A 14,780-nucleotide genomic window follows, 5' to 3' on the forward strand; every position below is an offset into this window, starting at 1 on the left:
ACCGCTGGATGAAGCAACTCCTCTATGTAAAACAAATACAGGAATCTGCCGTCTACTCATGTAAATGCACAGCTTGTAAAAACTGACCAGCCGGGTGCATTTAAGAGCTACTTTCAACAACTTCCTTAGATGTGCGATCAGTGTTGCAGCATGAACAGAATGTATCAGAACATATCCAGTCCCCATTTACAAGGGGCACGTGGAAAGTTCCAAGTCTAATATCGAAGGACAGTTTGGCCAATGCACTCGGACAGGCTGCAGTACTCCTCACTGCTCTTCACCCTTAGCAGCTAGACTAAAGCAAATCCTGAAAATAAAGAAAAAAGCTAAAAGGAAATGCAAACATCGATTCCAAATGTAGAAGACAGATCCAAAGCAATCTAACACACCAGAAAGGTACAAAACGTCTCACTTGTGTTTGTCCTGGTGGTTGAGGAAGAATAAGAGGGAGAGGAAGAGAGAAACAGCTGTCACGCCAAGTCTCATAACACCAAGGGCAGCGCCGCACTCATCACAGCTACCGAAACAGTAAACAATGAACTAAAATTGAAGTATGCTGAAGCTTCAGATCAACGGTATAAGGGATTTCAGGGCTCCTTCCTTTATTTCATACATCAGTTGTGCTCTCCTCTGTATTTCTGAAAAGAAGACACATACCTTTTATCTTATATCGATCGATCCCTTATATTGGGGGGTTACACCGGTATAACGGTGCCTGAACCAATTTCTCTGGCAAATTAAAAAAACAAATGAAAAGCTCATAAGACCGCTGTGCATTACAGTCATTCCCACTGCAATAAGCAATACCAACTAACAGTGCATTCATAGGTAACTTTACCAATTAACACTGCAATCAACAATACCAACTAATAATGCAATCACAGGTAACTTACCAATTAACACTGCAATTAACAATACCAACTAACAATGCAATCACAGGTAAAACTTACCAATTAACACTGCAATTAACAATACCAACTAACAATGCAATCACAGGAAACCTTCCCAATTAACACTGCAATTAACAATACCAACTAATAATGCAATCACAGGAAACCTTACCAAATAACACTGCAATTAGCAATACAAACTAACAATGCAATCACAGGTAACCTTACCAATTAGCACTGCAATTAACAATACACAGATGCTGGTCCATTAGCAACGTCGAAAGCCATGATTCACACTGCAGAGGGAGATGTGTGTCTCACTCTTCTGCTCCAAACAATGCACATCATTTGCCCTAACCTGTCAAAGACCATCGTGAAGTGTTCCCAACAGCTTTTAAGAAAATCTCTTGACTTTCAAGTGTCTTTCATGAACATTTCACAAACTGCCAGATCATTAGAGAACTTGCCACCTGGCGCAGAGAAGGGAGGGCCAGTTTATCAGTACATTCTGGTTCTGTCACACCTCTTAATGACCGACATCAGCTCATTGTAGGCCGAAATGGACCATATGACCCACTTGTCCCACTTCTCACTGGACTCGGGGGCTTTAAAGGAACCAGCTGCAGACACACCCGCCATCCAGATCCGTAAATCCCTCGTTGTAGACCAGCTGAGAAATGACAACGTGAGCCACTGCTCCTGGAAGGCTCTGCATTAAAACCTGTCAGCTGCATTTATAACGTCCAGCTCCAACATTTACCTACTTCCAGAGAATTCAAATTGTCCACATACGCCATTGTCCACATGCAGTTTCATTTGTGATGATGTTTCTAGAACAGATTTCAATGTATATGAGGATATAACAGGTGTATTACTGTAGCAGAAGGGGAGCAGGAACCGAAAATCTGACAATAGTGCCTCTACGCAAATGAACAGATCATTCAATACAGCTCCCTTAGAGCGCAATACCCTGGAAACGCACACAGGACACAGGCTGGGCACGGGGCCTTCAGTGTCTGCCCGGTAACCCCAGGGGGCCTGGGTTTGAGAGGGCAGGTCTCATTTGGCTGGGGTGCCACCCTACCTTCCATGGACATGGGCTCCAGGATGCCGAACTGCTTCAGCACGGCCACGAAGAGGATGATGACCACGCCCACCGCGAACAGCTCCATGCCGTGGATACCCATCCCTGCGCCGCGCCCACTGGCATCCGGGACGGAGCGACAGCCCCTTCCTTCGCTGGGGTGTCTCGGGGGGCGGGGGGGGGGGGGGGGGGTGAGGGCAGAGGGGAGAGGGGGCGGTAGGGGTGGGGGTCAGGCAGTCCGATCACTTGTGTGTGTGTGTGAGACGAGGGGTTGGGGTGGTACCCTCTCTGGACGTTTCAGGTTCACCCACTCATGTCCGAGCCCACACCGCTCCGCTCACCCCCCCAGAGACAGAGGAAGAGGGAGCGAGAGGGAGAGGAGGAGGCAGGTGGCTGGAGACAGGCCGGCAGGTCCAGGAGCTTCGTGGTGGTTTTGGTATTAAAGTAAGAACGCAGGGAATTTGGAAGAGCAGAGACCCCCAGTGCACGTCGCAGACCCCGTAGGGATCATCTCTGCAGCTGGGAACCAGCACACAATTTCTGTGCAATTTTTTTTTTTTAATGTCAAAATGTGGCTTTCTCTAGAATGGAAACGATACTCTTCTCCTCTGTTTACGAGGATCGATAAGGGGTTGGATGCCCACCAGCCTGATGCGCTGGGCTTCTCAGCCTTGTTTGTTTGCGCTTTGTGTTTTGAGGTGTCAGGTTTCGCCCTCCTTGAGAGCTCAGTCCTCTGCGCTCTCCAATCTGCCAGCTCCTCGAAGGGATACACCAGGAGCTCTGGGGTGAAGCCTCCTTCAACACCGCCCGAAAGAAGCACTGAGGCACGCTGACTGACTGACACACCGAGCGATCTACTGACCCGGCTGAAATAGCCCCTGCCACACTGACTGAAGAACGCCTCAAGTGATATAATGCCTGACACCAGGACTCAGATAATACCCAACACACTGAATGTCTGACACGTCAGTTGAAGTAATCCCTGAATCTCTTGACTGCCTCCCTGACTGAAGCAATCCCTGAAACACTGATGTACTGACTGTGTGACTGATAGAATCCCTGAATCTCTTGACTGCCTCCCTGACTGAAGCAATCCCTGAAACACTGATGTACTGACTGTGTGACTGATAGAATCCCTGAATCTCTTGACTGCCTCCCTGACTGAAGCAATCCCTGAAACACTGATGTACTGGCTGACTGCCTGACTGATATAAACCCTGACGCACTGACTGGGTGATACCCAACCAAAATAATTCCTGACACACTGACTGACAACACGTTGACCCAAATAATCCTTGAATCCTTTAGCGACTTGAAACCTTAACTGTAGTAATGCCTGACACACTTATTTACTGGCTGAAACCCAGACTGAAATAATCCTTGATTTGCTGACTGACACCTGGACTGCAATAATGCCTGACACACTGACTTACTAACACCTGGACTGCTGTAATGCCTGACACACTGATTTACTGACTGACACCTGGACTGCAATAATGCCTGACACACTGACTTACTGACACCTGGACTGCAATAATGCCTGACACACTGACTTACTGAATGACACCACAACTGCAGTAATGCCTGACACACTGACTTACTGACTGACACCACAACTGCAATAATGCCTGACACACTGACTTACTGACACCTGGATTGCAATAATGCCTGACACACTGACTTACTGACTGACACCACAACTGCAATAATGCCTGACACACTGACTTACTGACACCACAACTACAATAATGCCTGACACACTGACTTACTGACTGACACCTGGACTGCAATAATGCCTGACACACTGACTTACTGACTGACACCTGGACTGCAATAATGCCTGACACACTGACTTACTGACTGACACCTGGACTGCAATAATGCCTGACACACTGACTTACCGACACACAACCACAACTGCAATAATGCCCAAGACACTGACTGACTGAAACCAAGACTGCAGTAATGCCTGGCACACTGACTTACTGACATCCCGAATGAAGTATTTCTGACACGCCGACAGTCTGAGTGATGAGGCGCTGCCTGATTGTACTGATGTCACGTCCTAGAAATGTTTCTCTGCTGACTGACTGCCTTAACTAACCCACTCTTAATTAAACAGCAGAGAAAGATGTGCATGCACGCTGACCACATCTAACCATCTAAAAAATGCCTCCAAACAAACAGTCAGACCCCGACTTTTATCCCTAGAATAAACACACCCGGCACAAACTTCAAGTCACCCACACTTCCTCTCCCAACAGCCAGAACAGCCACAGCCCCTGTGGAGCCATCACGCCCAGAAGCAGCCCCCTCTTGCCCTGAATTCGCCCGGCTGTGAAGGATGAGCTCCGGAAGGGCCCCTCAAGGCTCACCCTGCCCCTGTGAGCCGCTCGACGTGTCCATGGGGTCCCTGCTGGCCTGCCTCCGGCTGCCCCGCGCTCGGAGAGAGAGGAGGAGGCCGGGGATCTGCGCGTCCTCGACGGGGATAGAGGGGGTAAGGGGTGAGGAGGGGGTCGGGGTGGGCGGGCGCTAATAACACGTCCTGCGAGGGTAGCTGTTGCCCCCCCCTCCAAAAAATATCTGGGGTTGTCTCCCGAAGGTCGGATCGCGTTTCCTGCCGTCCCGGGACACTCCGGAGGATTATTTCCTGAAAGGCTGAGCTCTCGGCTTCTCGGTTTCCACCTCCCTCTGCCTCGCCTTCTCTCTCTGTCCTGTGAGAAAAGCACTGGATATCCCTGCCCGGGACGCTCTCTCTCTCTCTCTCTCCTCCTCTGCCCACCTCCCCCTCCCTCGCTCCCTCCCTCCCACTGACAGCGCACTCTCATCCCATCTCTTCTGTTTCCTGTTTCACCCACACGGCCCCTCTCGCTCTCTCTAACCTCAGTCACTCTGACCCTTAGACAAACATCTTCCCGGGCCCGCAGAGGGGAGATTAAACTCCCTGGGACACTCCCTCCCTCCTTGGGTAATGGCGTTAGCAGGGCTGGAAAGCCAGAGCTCAATGCCCTGCGATCGACAAGCACAGGAGCAGTCAGACAGTACCCTCTCAGCCTGGATCTCAGATCAGATCAGATCGCCGGGGCACAGCAGTTTCAGCCGTCCCAGATTTGAACCAGCTGCAGATTCTTCAGAAAAAGTACTGTATCTACTCCACATACTTCACACCTGTAGCCTGTTGTTGAGTTAGTTTGCTCACACCGGAATTTGTTTGGAATTAAGATCGGCGCATTTGCTTTCCGGCTTCATCGGGGTGCACTCTGCACAGTCTGCGGCTGGTAAAACCTGGAGTGGATCAAACTGCTGTGCAAGAGGAATCTTCATTCGTTTCAGGAAGCTGTGCAGATCAGGCACGACCAAGTGGCGCAGTTCAGTCTACACGAGCTGCAGACAGCTCACATTAATGTCATGTACGGACGGTCGGCTAATTGTAGAGATGTTGTACGGATGTGGCTTAGAACAGATGCGTGGAATCAGACAGATGTAATGACTGTACTGTGGCCACAAGTTCTTCCACAATGCTCAATTGCTATACTGCTGTAGTGAAAAAGACTCAAACTCCGAACTCCGATTATCATCCAATGCAGAGCGCTGACTAGGGACGCCTTCCAGATATTTATATGGAGTCTGCATCTTTGTGAGATGGGATGATTTGCCCACAAAAAGTTGATTTTTCCTACAAATGCCATAGAAATGCCTACAACATGGTTCTGGTGATAAACCATGCATGTGTATAATAAATACAGGTAAATAAATATAAAAAAGTATTGTTTAATACTTAATACAAGAGTTTAGCTTGGTAGTCCTAAAAGTCCAGCAGTGTAATAATGACATCGGGGAGGACAGTCAATGACACATGGTGCACGTTTCCAGTAGACAGGAAAGACAGAGCTGAGCAGGGTCATAGACCTGGGTGAGCCCAGGATTTCACACACCTGCAGTGTAGTCAGCCCCCTTCCTGTCCAGCACAGCCCTAGGGACACTTCGGGTCCCCCTGTCCTCTAGACTTCAGCTCTTTGCAAAGCATCTTTACAGCCTTTTGACTCAACGCTGACACCTGCTGACCAGAGAGTGCCAGTGCATAGTCTCCAGGGTGCCTGATTAAAACGCAGTGTCATCTTAACTGACTGACTTCTTCACTCCTCTCCGGACAGACCTTGCATTATTGATGAGTGGGGGGCAGGAAGTGGGGGGGGGGGCTTTTAGGAAGAGCAAAGAGCTTAACTAACTGCCAGAGGAGAGAGCAATCATGGTGCTGGTTTTGCAGTGATGCTCACACAGCAGAAAACTACACCCATCCTGGGGGCAAGAAACACACACACACTCATCTCTTCTAACGTGCACACGTTCTCACACACACACACCAGTCAGCCCAGGTTCCTGTTAACCCTTTAGCTGACCTTCATGACACCAAATACCTGCAGGAGGAACTAAAAGCACAGAGTTTAGCGGATGACACTATAGCCCGTTTCACCTTCACTAGGCTCCCAGCAGGTCTCCTCCTTCTCCTGCCCTTTCCCTCCATCCATTCCCCTTCAATAAGCACTCAGTCCGATACAGGAGCAGGGAGCTGGGGCCTCACCCAGCACAGACCAGGCACCAGTCCATCGCGGGGAACAGAAAGGGTGATTAAGACAAACGGATGAAGTCTGACAGCATGTCTCTGGACTGTTGGAGGAAACCGGAGCACCTGTATGACATGTGGCCGGAGACAGAACGTGCACACTCCCCACAGACGGCACTGTACTGAGTCCCCTAGAGCTGAGGCAGAAAAGCTAACCACCACACTGGCCCAGTGCTTCTGCATCCCCTGCTCTGTAACAGACCAAACCCCTTTCCTGTCCGGATCGAGCCCCACATATCCGGCCGTCACCAAACTCAGATGAAGGCGACCCTGTCTCCACCCTCCATCAGATCGGGATGGGGATATTTCAAAATCATGTGGGACACACACCGAGTCCTGTTCCAGCCGTGCTTAGTGTGCTTACTATCACGAGTGTCCCAATATTCAGTGGAGGCTCCTAATATTCCTAATATTCTGTCAGTTGGCACCAGTGCTTCTCGTTATGCAGTCCAGATCTCATTCCCTAATTTTAATCCCGGCCCACATTCCTAAACCTAATTTAAAAGGATGTGTCCGTTCACTCATTCCCCGGGGTGCGGGTGCTTCCACGGTCGGCATGCTGATCTCCTGTTGATCTCCTTTGAGGGGGAAGGGGCAGGCGAGGGTCTCACACACAACTCGGCTTTGCTTGGAGGACAACAGAGACAAGAAATGTAGTGGAAAGTTTTCTGTGGCGAGAGCAGAGGAAAGCCAGCGAAGGAGGGAGAGAGGGCGAGCCCAGCGCACTCTGCCACTCAGAGCGCTTTAATATTTTACATGCTCAAGGTGGATCGATAGCTTGTTTATTGCTCAGCGCTTATAAAATGACAGGGAGAGGCTTTTCAAAAAGTCAATCTGCAAGACAGAAGCAAGAGAGCCATGCCACCCCCCCTCCCCTCCACTCCACTCGAACAGTCAGCTGTTCTCCCTGCTTTCCCAGAACTTCCATTAACGAAGAAACTGGCCCACCCTAAACGGTCTAGACTCTGCAACCCTACCACTCTTCTCCTTATCTCACCAGAAACCTTAACCCTTACCTGAAGCGAAGTCTAAGCCTCAGCTGCCACTCAAACACAGACTCGTACACCTTGTTGGAGAAAGGTTTCTGCTCCCCCTTGAAAGACAGTCGGGAGTCTGTCTCGGAAGGTAAAAGAAGTATTTATTTAATGCGCGTGGGAGTGAAACAGGCAGAGAAATACGCTCCTGTCCGGGCATCCGCTTCTCTCAACACTGTTAGCTCAGGATAAACAGGGGGAGTCCGAGCAGTTAACACAAATGGACATTAAGAGGAAGCGCATTATGAACAGAGGACAGGAAGCACTTACGCAAAGTGTGGCAGGTGCCTGGGACAAGCCACTCACAGCAGCAACACTGCAAGCTCACACTCACACTGCCAGCCACTAGGGGGCGCTACTGCAGTTGTGTCCTGGCTGACCACACACGCTGGCAATGGCAGCACTCAGCCAATTGTGCACATCTGCTGGAAGAATCAACAGAAGCAGAACCTCCAGACCACAGGCCCTGTTACTCAACAGCCCCACTGACTCTGATAAGCAAGTTGGAGATCACGCTGTCAGCCACCCAGCACTGCTCTCATTGAGGTGGCTCTGGATCTCTGAGCACGTGAAACCTCACAATGACAACACTGTGAGGTGCAAGAGAAGCTCCCTTTTCTCTTCTGTTACTGAACTCTGCAGCAGTCTGCCCTAAGCTGCTTCCAGCCCCAACGGCACTAACCCCAAACACATCCCTAATTATCCATGCGTTATCTAACCCCTCATCTACAGTCCAATAATGAGCCACTTGACACACAGTGAAAACGTCACAAGTGACAGATGCCTTTGGCGGCCTCTTGTGGCAGGTCATGGGTCATTACAGTCCCTCCACAGCCCGGCCTTCGGCACTTGTGTAGTGCCAACATGGTTAAACGATGACACTCTCAGTGACACTCTGTTTGCACGAAGCGGCGAAACACAAAGACCAGAAGAACAAACTTGTTTGCTAGCGAACAGGTATTACTTTTAAACTGTTGTATTTTAATGCAACATCTAATGATAGTAAAAAAAACTCTCACGGTTGACCTTAGGGAACTGAACAAAGTGAAGGTTGCTGCTGAACTGTCTAGGATAAAAGAGGTCATTGTCAGGTGACGCAGGAGAAATTCAAACAGCCAGAAAGACCATCCTCATTAGCTCATTCACCTCCTCACTTCTTCAGTGCCCATGCCGACAGTGTGCGTGACATGATCGCCAAGTGTGAGCCTGGCAGAGCCTGCTGGGATACCGAGCCCTAGAGCCAGCTGTCCTTACACAGACACCATGCATTACTGCAGACAGGGGGCGCCTTGGCTTGGGCTGGAGATGACAGGGTGTTTGAAAGAGATTTGTTCTTCCTGAACTGAGAGAGATGTCATTCCCCTAATGTACCAAAACACCCTTACACCTAAGCACGCAATAGGAATCAAAGACCTGATGAAAGGTAATTTATTTGATTAATGATGATCACTGTAGAGAACTTCATGACAAGAAAAACAAGCTACAAAAAATGTATTTCCACTCTGGAACAGGTGGAAGGGACTGAAGATCTGTAGTTTTGAACAGAGCAGGCTACGAGGGGACCTGACCCAGGTATCAAGTCCTCAAAGACATTGACAAAGTCAACCCAGTGGACTTCTGCAGAATCACCACTGAACACATGAACAGAGGACATACGAGTGGAAACTATTTGGAAGTGCATTTAGAACTGAGAGCAGGAGGCTCTCCTTTACACTATGGTTTGTGGGTGAATGGAACAAACCACACAGCCATGCTGCTGAAGCTGATACCAACAGGATCGAGGGACCAGATGGACCACTCTCATTTGTAATCTTATGTTCTCATGTTCTATCAAATCTTAATTCAAATAAAATGTGCTTTCTGTTAAATAGCAGTAACCCCACCAATCACTTTGAGAAAATGTCTCCAAAAACACAGTGGCCCCTGGAGAGAGAGATGATGTGGGGGGTCACCCCGATGATGCACCCAATTTCTGTCTTTACATACCTAGTGACATTTTCTTTTTAAGTGCAGCTTTATTTCAGCAGATTCAAGGACAGGAGTATCTAAGCAGAAATAAAAAGAATCGGAAGAAGACAGAGGCAGGTGTAAAAACCTGTGTTTGTGTGGTGTGTGTAGTGCATGTTGTGTAGTTTGTGTGTGGTGTGTGTAGTGTGTGTGGTTTGTGGTGTTTGTGGTTTGTGTCTGTGTGTGTGGTGTGTGTAGTGTCTGTGTGGTGTTTTTTGTGTTGTATGTATGGGGTGTGTAGGGTGTGATGTGTGTGTGTGGTGTGTGTGAGGTAAATGTTTTTGTGGGGTGTATGTGTGGAGTATGTGTGTGTGGGGTGTGTGGTCTCTATGTGAGCTGCGTGTAGTGTGTGTACAGACTGTGGTGTGGGTGGTATGTGTGTGCTGTGTGTGTGGTGTATGTAGTGTGTGTAGAGTTGTTGGTGGGTGTGGGGTGTGTGGTGTGTAGTGCATGTGGGGTGTGTAGTGTTTGGGGATTGTAGTGTGTGTGGGGTGTGTGGGATGTGTGTGGTGTGTAGGGTGTAAGTGTGGTGTGTAGTGCGTGTGGGGTGTGTAGTGTTTGGGGATTGTAGTGTGTGTAAAGTGTGGGATGTGTAGTGTGTGTAGAGTCTATCTGTGGTGTGTGTGTGTAGTAGTGTGTAGTGTAGTGTGTGTGGGGGGTGTGTAGTGTGTGTAGAGTCTGTCTGTGGTGTGTGTGTGTAGTCTGTCTGTGGTGTGTAGTGTGTGTGTGGGGTGTGTGTAGAGACTATCTGTGGTGTGTGTGTAGTAGTGTGTAGTGTGTGTAGAGACTATCTGTGGTGTGTGTGTAGTAGTGTGTAGTGTGTAGTGTGAATAGAGTCTGTGATGTGTGTGTAGTAGTGTGTAGTGTGTGGGGTGTGTGTAGTGTGTGTAGAGTCTGTCTGTGGTGTGTGTGAGTAGTAGTGTGTAGTGTGGAGTGTGGAGTGTGTGTACAGCCTGTCTGTGGTGTGTGTGTACAGCCTGTCTGTGATGTGTGTGTGTAGTAGTGTGTAGTGTGTGTGGGGTGTGTAGTGTGTGTAGTGTGTGTGGGGTGTGTAGTGTGTGTAGAGTCTGTCTGTGCTGTGTGTGTAGAGTCTGTCTGTGGTGTGTGTGTGTAGCAGTGTGTAGTGTGTGTGGGGTGTGTAGTGTGTGTAGAGTCTGTCTGTGCTGTGTGTGTAGAGTCTGTCTGTGGTGTGTGTGTGTAGCAGTGTGTAGTGTGTGTGGGGTGTGTAGTGTGTGTAGAGTCTGTCTGTGCTGTGTGCACTGTGTGTGTGGCCTTACAGAGCGCAGGGCTGGCGCAGCTGTGATAAGTGCTGAGCGAGCAGTTATTAATGCACTGTGTTAAAAAGAAGGGAGAGGTGTGGGGGCGCGGCGATCGATGGGAATGTATTCCGCTGTGCTGTTTATCTTGCTGAATGGCTGCTGGCAGTAATGGGCGCCAGAGGGTGGCATTGGGTTGGGCAGGGGCCAGGGAGGCACTTACCTGGACACACTGGGGAGAGAAGAGCTTTTACTGCACACATTGGACAGAGAAGAGACCTTACTGGGCAGAAAGTGTTAACTGGGTGAAGGTCATGTGAAGTCAGATCCCTCTCTTGTGCAGAACCCTCTCTGAGAACAGATTCTTCTTGTGCAAAGAGAGAGTCCTCTCTTGTGCTGAGAGCTCAGAGGTCGGATCCCTCTCTTGTGCAAAGTGCTCTGAGGACAGATCCTTCTCTTGTGCAGAGCCCTCTTAGGTCAAATCCCTCTCTTCTGCAGAACACTCCGAGGTCAAATCCCTCTCTTCTGCAGAGCTCTCAGAAGGCTGATCACTCTCTTGTGCAGAGCCCTCTGAGGGCAGATCCCTGTCTTGTGCAGAGCCCTCTGAGGGCAGATCCCTGTCTTGTGCAGAGCCCTCTGAGGGCAGATCACTGTCTTGTGCATAGCTCTCTGAAGGCTGATCACTCTCTCTTGCAGGGCCCTCTGAGGGCAGATCCCTATCTTGTGCAGAACCCTCTGAAGGCTGATCACTCTCTTGTGCAGAACCCTCTCTGAGAACAGATTCTTCTTGTGCAGAGCTCTCTGAAGGCTGATCAGTCTCTTGTGCAGAACCCTCTCTGAGAACAGATTCTTCTTGTGCAGAGCTCTCTGAAGGCTGATCACTCTCTTGTGCAGAGCCCTCTGAGGGCAGATCCCTACAGTATCTTGTGCAGAGCCCTCTGAGGGCAGATCCCTATCTTGTGCAGAGCCCTCTGAAGGCTGATCACTCTCTTGTGCAGAGCCCTCTGAGGGCAGATCCCTATCTTGTGCAGAGCCCTCTGAAGGCTGATCACTCTTGTGCAGAGCCCTCTGAGGGCAGATCCCTATCTTGTGCAGAGCCCTCTGAGGGCAGATCACTCTCTTGTGAGGTCAGATTCCGCTGTTGCTTGTAGAGCAGTGCACTGTGGTCAAGGGAAGTATTTAGGATCCCATCGAGGGAGAGAACAGTCAAGTCTTTTGCTTAGCACCGTAGCTGTGAGTCACCTGTTGCTGCTGAAGGGAATTGCTATGGCCACGGCAATACAGGCCTGTGATTTGGGTTGAAAGAAGGATGGAGAGAGACAGAGAGAGATGCTGAGACAGAGTAGAGACAGAGGAAAGGAGTATACAGACAGCTAATAACCACACTCCTTCATCAGATGACAGGATGTGCAAGTGACTGATGGCTTTCAGGTGAAGAGGAGAGGAGGACGGCGTCATTAAAACACTAACATGCTTTTAACTGCTGACACAATAACCAACTGGGAAACCGCAAAATACAGGATATCACAGTCAGCCTTAACATTACGTCAATACACCCGCAACACAACAAGCACAAAACCTAGCAGACACCAACGCATCAGACCCTCTCACCCAGGGGGTCTGTCAGTACTGAATTCCATTAGCTGCCGCTTCCCAGCGGAGGTGCCCTCCAGTGGTCATGGTGTGAACTACGCCCTCTTTCAGTCCCTCACCTGATCACTCTCGCTCCCCCTGCCCTCTCACGAATCTTTGCCAGATCTCCCTTTCTCCGCCTCTGTGGGGTATGCGAAAGGACAAATTCCTAATGCAAGAAATTGTATATGGCCAAAAAAGTTTTCTTATCTTGCATATTATTGTTATTATTGAGAGGCTTCCTCTCTGTTCTCTGATCTCTGAACCGGAGATCACACGCTGGGCTGCAGCTCTATGGAGTCTCCACCTCCCCTCTCAGTGTTTCCGGCTCTCTCCCATGCGCCGGGGGCTGTGAACAGACTCCTCTCTCCTCCCCTCCGCCCCCTCCAGACCCCGCACTCCAGACTCCGTGCCCCCGGCGAGGAACGCAGCCGGCCCAGGCTGTGATGTCCCAGGGATAAAAAGCTCAGAGCCTTTTAAAAACCGCCCTGCTCCCACTCCCTCTCTCCCAGCGGCCCGAGCAGAGACTTTTCCCCAAAGTCAGCAGAAAGCTGAGAAATAAATCAACCCACAAGAAGGCTGACCCTCCTTGGGGAGGCTCGGCCCAGACAATTAGCTGGGCTCTTAACGATTAATGGAGCGAAGCGAAGCGCTTTGTCTATATCGGGGGGATACTGGGCGGCACTGGCTGCAGGCCAGTCAGTCCTTCTGGAAAAAAGCCCCTGTCATCACCTCTGGAAAGAAATGCAGTTTGGCTCACCTGTAACTTCAGATTGACACAGCCCCTCCACCTACAGGAACCTGGCCTCTGGCCATAACAGCTGGGCGAGCTTCCCAGCAGCAGGTCCACCTGCTGCAGAGCGTGTGATCGCCCTGGAGAGACCCAGCGAGAGTAACGCACAGAAACCCAGCGCAGCTCTCCGGGCTAGCTCTGCCCCGGTGTGGCACCCCACATGAACACTCCCGCCAGCAGGTCTGCGGAGCAGGCGAGAGGAACTCACTCTAGTTCAGCCACAACCATTTTACATGCTCTACTTGAAGATCTGCAGGGTGCCGAATGGAAAGACCAGCTTACACAATTTACTGTGGGAGTGTGGAACAAGCTGCCCAGCCATGTCACTGAAGTCTATATCCTCGCTTCCTTCGAGAAGCAGCCAGATGAGATTCTCAGATCAATTAGCTCCTAATTACCGAACGGGCAAGATGGTGCAAACGGCCTCCTCTCGTTTGTAACCTCTTGAATGTTCGAATTTTCCTATTTTACTTCTCATTGATTCGAAAAAGAGGCTTTAACCTTTGTATTGACCTTTGACCTTTGTTAAAAAGTGCTGCATACTGTACAATAGTTCATAACCTTGTCTGCAACTCCAAGTGCGCCCTCCAGAGATCTGAAGAACAGAATTAACGTGAAGAACCTCAGCCCAGCTCACCCATAACACACTCTCTTCATGCAGAGCACTATAAAGAAGCTCACTGGAGCTCAGCACTGACGTCACACGCTCCCATCTCACAAAGCTCACGACCATGACGGTCCAGAAAGCCGGTGTGACCTCGAGCACACGACACCGGTTCTGAACAGTCCGATGGCCAACCCGTCTCGAACCAGCGCGATCGCTCTGTACCCCAACCCCAGTTTGGTCATGTCTCGGGCCTATCGATTCCCGGGCAGTGCGGCCGTCTTCATGCTGCACGGAGATTCGGCGGCGCGGCTCTGAGCGTCCCTCGAGAGACGAGACCTGGGTTTCCAACAGTATCCCTCCTGCCCTCGCCCACTGACTGCACGAGCAGCCCCTGCTCTGCTGCTGTGTGAAAAGATGCTGTCTGAGGGCCTGTGCAGACTGAGGCTGCAGAACAGCTGACGAAACCGGGAGGTAAGGCATGAGATACAAACGGCTTGTTTAGAGGGGGATGAGGTAGGGATCGTAATACATTTCCCAGACCTGAAGGGAGAGCGAAGGAGGGGGAGGAAAAAGAGGAGGAAGAGGAAGAGGAGTAAGGAGGGAGAGGAAAGGAGGAGATGGAGGAAAAGATCTGGAGAGGGGAAGGAGAGGAAGAGGAAGGGTGAGGGAGCGAAGAGGAAGGGGGAAGAAGGGAGGGGCGTGTCCTTACCTGAGCGGTGGTATTTGGTGGAGCTGATTGGCCGCGACTCAGAGAGGAAGCGGCGACCCCTGCGGGAGAAACGGCGCCGCGTCTCCAGGGACAACACCGCGACCACGCCCCCCATGCTTCGCCGCCGCCGGCAGCCCGAGGGTG

At 50.4% G+C, this 14,780-nt stretch overlaps 1 protein-coding gene across 5 annotated transcripts in view; it reads right to left on the bottom strand.

Moving 5' to 3' along the window:
• Positions 1-14,780, bottom strand: part of kcnip3a (Kv channel interacting protein 3a, calsenilin) — a 92,376-nt gene that overhangs the window by 32,420 nt on the left and 45,176 nt on the right. The window contains exon 1 of one of the 5 annotated variants that reach the window (XM_088624582.1): positions 1,975-10,253. The exons of the other annotated variants lie outside the window; for them this stretch is intronic. Coding sequence (XP_088480708.1) covers positions 1,975-2,077 — 103 coding nt within the window. The 5' untranslated portion in view covers positions 2,078-10,253. Of the gene's footprint in view, positions 1-1,974; positions 10,254-14,780 lie in introns of those variants that run through there. 5 annotated transcript variants of the gene reach the window in all.

This window comes from Lepisosteus platostomus, chromosome 3, assembly GCF_059453375.1.
Source record: "Lepisosteus platostomus isolate fLepPlt1 chromosome 3, fLepPlt1.hap1, whole genome shotgun sequence".
NCBI classification, from domain to species: domain Eukaryota; kingdom Metazoa; phylum Chordata; class Actinopteri; order Semionotiformes; family Lepisosteidae; genus Lepisosteus; species Lepisosteus platostomus.